This window comes from Lonchura striata, chromosome Z (genome assembly GCF_046129695.1).
Source record: "Lonchura striata isolate bLonStr1 chromosome Z, bLonStr1.mat, whole genome shotgun sequence".
Lineage (NCBI taxonomy): Eukaryota > Metazoa > Chordata > Aves > Passeriformes > Estrildidae > Lonchura > Lonchura striata.
Window position 1 is genome coordinate 581,938 of NC_134642.1, and position 11,776 is coordinate 593,713.

Genomic DNA, 11,776 nt, shown 5'->3' on the forward strand with positions numbered 1-11,776 from the left:
GGCAAGGGCCGGTTCCCCGGGCCGCCCCTCAGCCCCGCAGGGCACACGGCTGGGGCTGGCACCGCGGCTCAGCGGGCAGGGCAGGGCGGATGGGAGCGGACAGGGACGGGAGAGCGGCCGAGGAGAGGCGGCAGGGCCCCAGTGGGCTCAGGGCCCCAGTGGGCTCAGGGCCCCAGTGGGCTCAGGCCCCTGTGGGCTCAGGGCTCCAGTGGGCTCAGGGCTCCAGTGGGCTCAGGGCCCCAGGGGCAGCAAACCCTGGCATGGAGCTGGCAAGTGGCGACTTGCCTGCTATGGCACAGCCCGTGCAGGGCACCCGTGCCAGGGCTCTGGGTCGGGATGTGTCTGCTGCTGTGTAGTTCACTACTTCTCCCCGCTCCTTTAATCCGTAGCAGTACCAGCAGCCGTGTCCTTGAGTTTTGTGTCATCCTTAGCTCGTCCCTGATAACCGTCTCTGTATTTGTGAACGTCCCACCTCCACTGGGTCTTTCCAGTAACTAAAAGAGGGAAATGGGGAGAAATGTCACCTTTTGTACTCTCGATTATACCACTCTCCAGTGCACCTGGTATCTCCTTGCAAACAGGTTGTGTATGGCAGCACCCAGTTACCCTACAGACTGGATCCCAATGGATAATGATCCATTTCTTTCCACGTTGCCATCACAGTGTCTCTGGAGCTCACGGTGTTTTCTGAGCTGCTTTTTGGCACTAATCAGGCGGGTATAAAGCGGAGTTCCCCCAGCCCCAGCTACTCCTCCCTCTGCCAGCTTGTGGTGAAGGAAAAAGAAAGGAAGACAGAAAAAAAAGCCCTGGCGTGAGGTGCCTTTGTTCAGGGCAACTTATGCGTGAAATCTTTTTGTCCTTCCTAAAGGAAGGCAAAAGTTGCACTTGATTTGGGGAGAAAAGAGGCGAGTGCAGCGCTCCTGAGATGGAGGTTCCTCTGTGGGCAGGCGGGAGGAGGGTGGGTGGGCAGATCCTGATGGGAATCTGGTGCAGCAGATGTGCTGGTGTCTGTGTCCTCCCTTTTCCTCTCTTTTCCTCATGCCTTGCCTTTTCCTTCTCCAACACATTATCAGGCCTTTGACTTTTTCTTTCCAAACCTGCACCTGAGGGCTGCATGCTCTGACGATGTTTTGTTACACACTGTAGTGTCTAATTCTGGTGTCTTTCCAAATTCGCATTAAAATCTTCCTGGGAATCGAGGTGTAAATATCCATGCATGGTCAGTTGTACCCGAAGGTCCAATCTGATGGGGCTGTGCCTGCCCTCAGAGGCAGGAGGGTGCTGGGTGTCCTTTGTCACCCAGGCAGGACAAGGTGCAGCTGAGCTGGCAGCTGGGCACAGTGGGCAGGAGCAGTGCTGGGAAGCCAGGAGGCTGCTGCTGCTGTTTCCAGCCCAGCGAGCTTGGGCTGCCCAGCGGGACAGCGTTCCCTGCCTGCATGGCTGCCTTTGCCAGAGGCTTTCCCTTGCTCTTGGGGGAGGGAGGAGGGGGTTTCTTTGTTAGCTTTCCTTCTTCTGCCTGCAGTGGGGCCTCCCCACACCACAGCCAGGTGCCCTTGCTCCCCACAAAGAGGCAGCAGTGGGGTGTCCAGGGATGGCAGGGTGGGACAAACTAGGGGGTTGACCCGGCCTGGCTGAGCTTTCTTGTCCAGTATTCTCCTGGTTTGGGCTGTGACTCTCCTGGGAATAGGAAATGTAATTCCTCTCATCTTTTGTTCTCTGGGGTTTGTCTCTGTAGTGTCCTGCAGCACCCACGCCTGGCACCTGACCCAAATCATGCAGGAAAGGGTGACTCCAGGGTGACACCTCAGTGTCACAGGCACAGGGACTTCTCCTCTAAAGAAGCTGTCATCAGCTGGCCAGGGCCTGCAGATGTAGTTTTCACCTGCTTTTAAACAAACATTGCAAGTGTTTTCTTTGTCATTTGAAACTGCTGTCACAGGCCCGTTCAGAGGGAGCAGCTTCATCCCCTCAGGACCCCTTTCCAGGGATGGAGGCAGAGCTGGACATGGAGTGGGGGGGTTCAACCCACACTGGTCATTGGCACCCTCCAGCCCCAGCACTAATGGCCAGCAGAGCCTTCCTCACATTTACCAGTGCAAGAGGAAGGAAAAGGTTTTTCCTATCCCATCTCCATCCCCAAACTGGGTTACAGGATTATAAATCCCTGCCTCTCTGCCAGGATGGTCTCAGGGATAAATATGTGAGCTGTAGTGGGTATTAGTGGTGAGAAACACACAGACAACACAGACAGAGGATCTGGCATGGCTCTGCTCCTGGGAGTTCATGTTAACTCCTAAAAACACACAGCAGAATTCCTGCCAGGAGCCACTGAGGACACTGCAGTGCTGGAGCAGGCAGCAGGTCGCCTGCAACAAGTAACAGCAGTGGGCTGTAAGATGTTCCCGGGGATGTAATTCACCTTAATGAGCAAATACCCTGAGCCAATCTGTGCCCACATTCCACACTTTTCATCTTCACATATTTTACAGGAGCGCAGAATTTGATCCATCACACCAAGCTTGTTGCACTGAGTAATGAAATATAGGGAGCATTAAGCAACACTTTTGGCAACTCCTCTGGTGAAGTTTTCCAGTAAAACCTATCAGTGGCCCTGAGCAGTTCGGGAAATAATAACAAGGAAGAAGCAGAGGCAGTGGAGTTTTACAGACTCCCAGTGCACAAGAAACCATTTTATTTAAAAACAATGCATTCAATATCAGGTTATGGCACATGAGTCAATGCTGCAGGCACATCACACCACAGGATCACACTGAGAGCTCCCGAGCCTCGATGCTCACAACGGCAACGCAGCACAGTCACAGAGAGGAGCAAAAGTGCTGTGCAGGCACACTCCAGCTCCAGGCTGGGGACACACGCTGCCCGGGCCTGGGCTGGGGACACACTCTGCCCGCTCCCGGGCTGGGGACACACGCTGCCCAGACCCGGGCTGGGGACACACTGCCCGCTCCCGGGCTGGGGACACACGCTGCCCGGGCCTGGGCTGGGGACACACTCTGCCCGCTCCTGGGCTGGGGACACACGCTGCCCGGGCCCGGGGACACACGCTGCCCGCTCCCGGGCTGGGGACACACGCTGCCCGGGCCCGGGGACACACGCTGCCCGGGCCCGGGCTGGGGACACACGCTGCCCGCTCCCATGCTAGGGACACACGCTGCCCGGGCCCGGGCTGGGGACACACGCTGCCCGCTCCCGGGCTGGGGACACACGCTGCCCGGGCCCGGGGACACACGCTGCCCGGGCCCGGGCTGGGGACACACGCTGCCCGGGCCCGGGCTGGGGACACACACTGCCCGCTCCCGGGCTGGGGACACACGCTGCCCAGACCCAGGCTGGGGACACACGCTGCCCGGGCCCGGGCTGGGGACACACGCTGCCCAGACCCGGGCTGGGGACACACTCTGCCCGGGCCCGGGCTGGGGACACACTCTGCCCGGGCCCGGTCCCCAGGCTGGCTCCTGAGGCTCTCCGTGGTCGTGAGGCTGGAGCAGCTCCGCTTGCAGCGTCCTTCCCACCGCTCACCTGAGAGGTGCCCTGGCCCTTTATGAACATCAGCCATTGAAAAATAAACAATGCTTTTAGTATGGCCCTTACTAATGAAACCTTTATTACAATTATGACATTTTTTCTTTTCTTTTTTTTAATGTTTTTTTATCGAAAACAACTCCATCAGGCATTGAATTGTAGAGCCATTGAAATAAAGACACATTCATTTACAGAAAACCTGTTTTTTCCTATTTGCCCTGTTTTTGCAGCCTCCATTCACAGTTAGTTCTGTTTCACAAACTCTTGCTTTTTGGCTTAGTCTTACAATTAAACCTGGTAGCCAAATGCCTGTTTTCACATGCCTTGCTACCATTCACCAAAGAGATGCAAGCAACAAAAATGGAGACCCAAGATGTAGAAAAGAAGAAACATGTATTCCCAATCCTATGTACACCCCCAGCACCTTGGCACCCATCCTGTTGGCAAAAGAGCTGGAGAGGGGAAGGCAGCCCCCCCCGCACCTTGTAAATAACAATTAAATAAATAATAAAGATACTTGCTTATTAATGCAAAGGCATTTCTGCTGGAGAGTGGCAGCCCCAAAGAGCCTCTCCTCCTCAGCCACTGTCTTCTCCATCCCCTGCCATCCTCACCTCTTCCTCAGACCCCACCTGGCAAAACAAAAGCTGTGCACTTTGAGATGGTTTTCCACCTTGCATGAGCTTGGGCAAAAGAATATTGATACTAAGAAGCAATTTACTTTGGGCTGTGCTGTGCCATCGATCACGGGGCAGAACTCCCATTAAAATCAATGATTCTGAAATGTTCAGTGTGGGTCTGGAGCATCGATGGGGAGTTTTGCTTCAAAATCAATGATGTAATATGGCGTTCTGTCAATAATTTTTCTGTATTCCCATTTCCAAATATTTGCAGTCAGTTTTGTGCTTCCTTCTCTGCATTTGGTGCCTCTTTGTGCTTTTGGAAAGTTCTGGTGGTGATGCCAGGGCTGTGCCCAGGACTGGCAGGGGGTTGTGCCCCTCTCCAGGACCATGGGAGGTTCCAGAAACTCTATGGAGCACACTGCTCCCTGCTTTCATGCCAATATAATGATAATAGTTCTCATTTCTTTAATTTGCTGATGAGAAATGATGGGTTCCCATGGGAAGTTGTTAAAATGCTCTTGATAAAAATATCTGGCATTCAGACAAGCCAAGAAGGGTCACCTGGGGTTTCGGGGTAACCCTTCTGCCCTGGTGGGCTCTTTGCCATTAGGATTAGGGTTACTGGGCACTGCTTTACCATGGACCCCACTGACCAGCACAGCTGCTGTACACCTCCATAGGAAACAATATCAGAAATGATTCATTCCTGCACTTCATTAGCGACCTGTGCAGAGCTCTTCTTTCTCTGTGCAATTTCTAGTTTGGGGCTAAACAGTCCGTGTGCTCCAGCACATGGAGAAGGGTCCCTGCAGGCTTTGTTGGGATTGGCACTGCCCAGCTGCTGCCAGCCCCACAGCTGCCAGAGGCTGTGATCCCACAGCCCTTGCTGCCACTGGGGGGACTCAGCCCTCGCCTGGGGACATGGCACGGGGACATCGCCGTGCACCACTGTGACTCCATGAGCACAGGCACTCGAGCTGGACCCTGCTGAACAAGTGTGAGGAGAGCAGGCCTGGCCAGAGCCCCAGGAGCAGTGCCTGGGGCAGCGGCAGGGTTATCCGAGCCCCATCACAGCCCTAAACAGCCTTTGGAAAAGCAAAGCTGGGAAATGTGGGATAATTCAAATCAAGGAGAAAGCCACCAGCTCCTTCTCCACCCAGGGGCATGGGGGGCCAGCCAAGCTACAGTGCCACAGTGGGCACCAGGACATGCCTGGGCTGCTCAGCTTGAGTGTTGTGCAGGAGGTCCCCTTCCTCATCTGCTATGTCTGATCACAGGTAAAGAAGCTAAGAAAAATTAACCTGTGCCATTTTAAATACTGGATTTTGCATCTTCTTTCATGGTGGGGTCAGTTCTCAGGCAGATCAGTAAAAAATGGTTAAATACCTGCCAGCGTACTCATAAGAAACCCAGTTATTTCCCAGGCTCCTTTATCCTGAGACATAATGGCCAGCACTTCCCAACTATAAGTGACCTTATTGTTTGTCCTGTCCCCAAACAGTTGGACATCCTGTGGTGCCGAAGAAGCATCTGCCCTGTCTGCCTTGGAGTGCTGTTGGTGATGGGAAAATGGGGACACTACTCCAGCCATCTGACTGGTGAGTAAGAGACATAAATGGGGAAATTTGGTCATGGCATTTCCTCTTCCCTGCACTCCAGCTCTGCTCATTTCCCTACAAAAACTGCTTTTAAAAATCCCAGCACCTGGCTTCTGTTTCTGCCCATCCTGCCAGTCCCTGCCCAAGCAGAGGGATGGGGTTTGGGGCTTTTCTCCTCAAATATGTCTTCAGAGAAGCCTAATTCCATGTATTGTGGTGGTTCAACTTTAAAATCAAATGATAGAATAGTATCAGATGGACTGGAACGAACATGCCTCCATCTGTCTAGTCTGGACTAGTATCTGTCCTGAAAGGAATTAAAACATTGAAGTATTCCAAGAGTGATATAAACACCTAGCTAAGGTATGAGCCACTTTGTGACCTTTTCCTTGTTATTCTTTAAAAAATGTAAAATTCAGTAAATACGAAAATACCCAAGCGATGGAAATCAGGATCCACACTGAGGAACTTGCGTGTGACGATGCGCTGCAATTCCGAGTGGCTTCCTCCATCGGCCACGGCAACGCTGCGCTATTGAGAGCAACAGATACAAAAGAAGCAAAACCTTTAAAAGTAGCATTTCTAGCTCTAATGGGAAGGAACAATAAAATTATTTAGGGTATTTAGTAGAATGCTAAAATATGGACAGATATTAAAACATACTGAGTGGCTTATCTAGAAATGCAAAACGTTTCAACTTTGCAGCTGCACAAATCGCATCCACAGAACATGATAAAAGCTTCTGCACTGCTAAATATGCTGAAACCCTTGGATGAGCAGTAGCTAAAAAGCATCTTTAAATTATGGAAAAGATTCTAGGGTGGGTTTGTTGCCTTTTTAGAATCCTATCTGAAGAATGTTTAATTTGGTTTTGGGCACTTTTTTAGACAATTGTTTGGCACTTCAAGCTTTAGGTTCTTAGGCACAATGCGACAAGGTGAGTTTGGCCAGTCCTTCACCGTGCATCCTGTAGAGCAGCTGGAACTCTGCAGGCAGCTGGTGGGACTCCTGCCACTTGGTGGTGAACTTGGTTCCCTTCTTGTCATAGTAGTGGTACGGGAGGTCCTCCCGCGTGTTGGGGTCAAAGCCGAAGGGCCAGAATCCGTACAGGTGGATCTCGTCACATATGGCCGACGCCAGGGTGTACATGAGGATACCTGTGCTCAGCCGCTTCGGGGACAGGTGCTTGTTCCGCCAGTACCTGGGAACACAAGATGGTGAGTCAGAATCAATCTGCCCAGAAATAACTGAAAGCTGCTCTGAAGCAACCACAACAAGGGGTCCTGACTAGCCAGACTGTGCCTCCTACATCAGGCATGAGGGAAAAAATCAGTTAAGAGATGTATTTGTACAAAGAGATGTATATGGCCACCTAAATGCAGGGCAAGCCCACCCACCTGTTAACGTGCTGCATGATATTTCCTGGCCAAGCCAGCTGGACCTTTAGCTGCCCTCTGTGCTCAACAAAGAAATCCACCAGTGTTCTCGTGACTGTCGCTGATGTGTGGAAGAAAAAGGCGGGGATCCAAAGAATGGCCCCATCGAGCTTTTTCAAACTTAAAAAGAAGTTGTTGCGATCCTGAATGGTCAAGAGGTTGTTGTAATACTTCTCCAGGATGCTGGGGTTGAAGGTGGTGAGGTTGGTCTTCCTTCCAACATCTTTCTGGAAAGCCTCGGTTGGAGCAAAATTGCACCGAAAGACAAAATCCGATTTATCGATTTCCTGCCCACACTGGCTCCCAGTCAGGATCCCGCTGTTGCCGACCACGGCGCAGATGTTGTAGTGCTTGTTCAGGATGGGAGACACGTCAGGAAGCAGAGACCTGAAGTTGTTGCTGATGGAAAAAACATACTTATGGCTGGAATAATCGTAGTGCATCAGCTGGCCAATCCGAACGCTGCTCTTGGTCAGAGAAAAGTTTTTGATGACATCGACATGCTGAAGGATTTCTTGCCTAAAACAGGAGCAAAATAACAGAAAACATGGAGTTCTAATTCCCCTTTTTTTTTTGTGCAGTGGATTTGTTTTCTGCCTAGACTTATATTTTTCCTTTTTTTAATTTAAAGTGTACTGAAGTAGTTTCCTGAGCAACATGGTGCAATGGCTTTTAAATCAATATAAATAGATGGGAATGAGGGAGCTGGCTCTTCACCTAGAGCTCCACTTGGATTTACCAGCTGGTCCCTGCAGATGCCAGCTCAGGCTGTGCCTGTGCCTCTTGGAATAGTGTCAGGATTAAAAGATGGGATTGGCTGCTTAAGACAAGGGGTGCATCTCCCATTACACCCCCTACAGTTATCCGGCTGTGGAGTGTGCACTGCACCGGCCTGTCTGGGCTGTGACACAGGGTGAGGACAGCTTTCTGCTGGGGCTCTGTGTGCCTTTCATTCCTGATGCAGCCACAAGGCATGTGAAACAAGCTCAGGATATCCACTGAATTAACAGGAGACAATTTATATATTTATATATATATATATATATATTTATGTTTTCATTAACAAGCTTCCAATCACAAAACCAAGCGGCAGTCGCTGTCTCCATCTATGCAAATATAGTTCCTTAATTCATATTTGGGCAAGCACAGCAGCACTTTTAGGAAGGTTATTAGGGATACTTACAAAGCAAACAAAACCAATCCTGCTTGGGAATTTCCCTTGCAGGGCATAAAATTAGAAACTGAATAGGACTTTATTTACTTATGTTTATGGAAAACAAACAACCATTCCTCCAGCTCACATCCTCCAATGTCTGAACATTAATGGAGTCCCACTGGGTGCCCTAATTATGGGTTCTGGCTGACGGACAAGTGCAAAGGCAGCTCCTGAGGCATCAGCTAAAATCAGCAGAGGGGTACACAGGAACAGGCTTATGGAGCTGCTGGTGCCAGGGATGGAGCAATACTGAGAGTGGCCACTGTCATACAGCCTGGGATGTCCTGGGGAAAAGATGGGACTAAGTGCCACCTTTTCTCTGTAGCCCACGGCTCCTGAGGGCAGCGTGTGGCAGCACTGGAAGGGAATTACTTGTCCTGCTGTCCTTGGACAGTGGCCTGAAGGGAGGAGAAAAGCCCAAAGCCTGCAGTGAGAGGTGCAGCAGCTCCATCCTGCCTGGTCACCGAGCCAGATTCCTTCTCCCCAGGGTGGCACATGTGAGCAGAGCCACGAGGCAGTCCCTAAATCAGCAGGTATTTGTCAGGACAAAATTACAGTCCAAAATGGCAGTAGCTGTCTTAAATGGCTACATGGTTTTATTTTCTTTTCTAGAGATGCTAAATATATGCAATCAGCAAATAGATGTATGTATAAAGAGTACAAAGCTCTGTGCCTGCCCCTGCAGCCGGAGCAGAGCTGGAGGCAGGAGCAGCACTGCACTTGCTCAGAACTGCCAGCAGCTGGGAAGTTTCTCTGCGTGTCTTTGGCCTCCATGAGCACAGCCTTTCATGGCTGTTACAGGCCAAAATGTTTCCACTCTTAAACCACGGCTATTTATCCTGGAGTAATGACAATTCCACTTGCACTCCAGGAAACTGGGTCACGTTCTAGTACAAGAACGTGTGTCGCAGCCTGGTATCCTGCTCTGAAATAATCGAGTCTTTCGGGACAGCTGCAAGTGTCTGGGGAAAAGCTCCGGTTCAGCCTTTTTCTCTTGCCGCTGGCAAATTCCTCGGAGCTCAGAGTATTCAGCAGAGTGCTGCATTCCCTTAACTGCGGGTGGGAAGGAGCACAGCCGGGGCAGTGCCCAGGGGCTTGCTCACCTCTGGTGGGCGAAGGCGCTCCGGTTGAAGACCCACTTGGAGGGCTTGTCCTGCAGCTCTTGGCCCAGGGAATTGGTGATGGGGACGAACGAGGGGTCCAGGAACTTCAGTGCAAACTGAGACCTGGAGATGGGCACAGACACCAAAACATGCACACACACGGAGACACATGGAGACTCAGAGGCAGCAACTTACACACATGGAGACATCCATGAACACACATGGAGACACATGGAGACTCAGAGGCAGCAACTTACACACATGGAGACATCCATGCACACACATGGAGACACATGGAGACCCAGAGGCAGCAACTTACACACATGGAGACATCCATGCACACCCATGGAGACACATGGAGACTCAGAGACAGCAACTTACACACATGGAGACATCCATGCACACCCATGGAGACACATGGAGACTCAGAGACAGCAACTTACACACATGGAGACATCCATGCACACACACGGAGACACAGAGACACCCACGCACACACATGGAGACACACGGAGACACCCACGGACAGACATGGGGACACCCGTGCACACACACGGAGACACCCGTGCACAGACATGGGGACACACGGAGACACCCACCCAACACACATGGAGACACATGGAGACACCCACGCAGACACAGCGACGCCCACGCGAGCACACAACACCCTCGCACACACAAACCACACGCAGCCAGCCCACGCACCCCACGGGCCCCCGCAGCGCGCACAGACCCGCGGCCCGTTACCGGCCGCGCCCGGCCCGCCCCCGCGGGCGCCGCCATCAGCACCACGGAGAGCGCCCGGCGCCGCCGCCGGGCCGCGGCCGTGCCCGTGCCCGTGCCCCCCGCCCGCCTCCCCGCTCCCGGCGCCCTCCGGCCCCGCTCCCCGGCCCCGCCGCGGCCCGGCCGGGCCCACCACGGCGGGCCGCGCCTCACCGGAATCCCGCGTGGAACATGTACATGCGGGGCCCGGCGGCGCCGGCGGCGCGGGGCGCCCCGAAGATGTTGTCCTTCTTGAGCGAGACGTAGCTGATGAGGGACAGGATGAGCAGCGCCACGCTGAGCATGACGAGCCCCAGCACGCTGGCCACCCGCACCATCTTGCAGCTCCGCATGCCGGAGGCGGCCCCGCGGCTGGGCGGGTGCGGGGCGGCCGCGCCGCTACACTGGGGGCGGCGGCGGGGCCGGGGCCGGGCCGGCTCCGCCGCGCTCGCGGGAAAATGGAGGGACGGGGCGGTGAAATGGCAGCCGGGAGCGCCCGTACGGCCCCCCCCGCTCCCGGTGTCGGGACGGCCTGGGGCACAGCCCGGCGATCCCCGTGCTGCTTTCCCGACAGGCCAGAGAGCCCCCGCGAAGGCCTTGTGCCACCCCCAGCCCCAGCGTGCTCACCAACAGCGCCCGCTTTCCCCTCTACGTGCCCAGGGTGCCCTCAAACCCCCAGTGCCCCCCCAACAGCCCGGGGTCTCCTCGCAGCCGTTCCCTCCTCAGTGTGCCCACCCTGACTTCCTCAGTGTTCTCCCGGCAACCCTAAGGTGTCCAGAACACCCTTCCCACTGCCCTGGGGTGCCCAAGTGACCCCCCCAAAAGCCTTGTGTGCCCCAGTCTGGCAGACACAGGGAAACCCAGATACACATGAGGGGGCCCATGCTGCTGGGGACCCGTGCCTCTGCTGGGGGACCCATGTCTGGGTGGGTGCACAGCATCCCCAGCTCCCATTTCCCTGTGACACCATGGAGCCCAGGTGGCATATACAGAACTGTGGGAGACTGTGCTGGGCAGTGCAGGCTCTGTGCCGGCTCGGAAGACCCCTCGCTCTTTAAAAGCCTGGTGTTTGGAGCATGGGTCATTAAACTGCCTGCTAAACCACACAGCAAATCCCGTGTGAACTCCAAGAGAGCCTTTTGCACTCCCAGGGATGTCTCTCATGAGCACAACTCCTGCATGCTGCATCACTTGCAGTATTTCTTCAAACTCCATTTTTTTCCCTCACAAAGGCCCCCCCCCAACCCACTCTGCCTCCAAGCCCCGAGTTCACTGAAGTGCCTCATAAATAATAGATCCTGTCTTTGTAGCCCTGTCCTTGCTCTGGGCTATTTCCTCCTGCTCTCCATGCACGGAGCTCTCTTTGAAGAGCAGGAGCATGAGGAGCTCGCGGGGCTGGGGTTTGCATCAGTGTGGTTCTTCCGCCTGCAGTGGGAGTTTGGCCAGAGTACTGCCTGAGGTCTATATCCGACTGCTGCGGGCTGCCTGTGGCTTT

The 11,776-nt window shown here is 53.7% G+C and overlaps 1 protein-coding gene across 1 annotated transcript; it reads right to left on the reverse strand.

The window, feature by feature from the left end:
- Positions 1 to 3,594: 3,594 nt before the first annotated feature.
- ST8SIA3 (ST8 alpha-N-acetyl-neuraminide alpha-2,8-sialyltransferase 3) lies at positions 3,595 to 10,675 on the reverse strand. The gene is made up of 4 exons (XM_021545367.2): positions 10,456 to 10,675; positions 9,520 to 9,642; positions 7,162 to 7,719; positions 3,595 to 6,965 (listed from the first exon to the last, which is right to left on the reverse strand). Exons 1-4 carry the CDS (start codon positions 10,632 to 10,634, stop codon positions 6,683 to 6,685), a joined length of 1,143 nt encoding a protein of 380 aa, XP_021401042.1. The 5' UTR covers positions 10,635 to 10,675; the 3' UTR covers positions 3,595 to 6,682.
- Between the last annotated feature and the right edge of the window lie 1,101 nt (positions 10,676 to 11,776).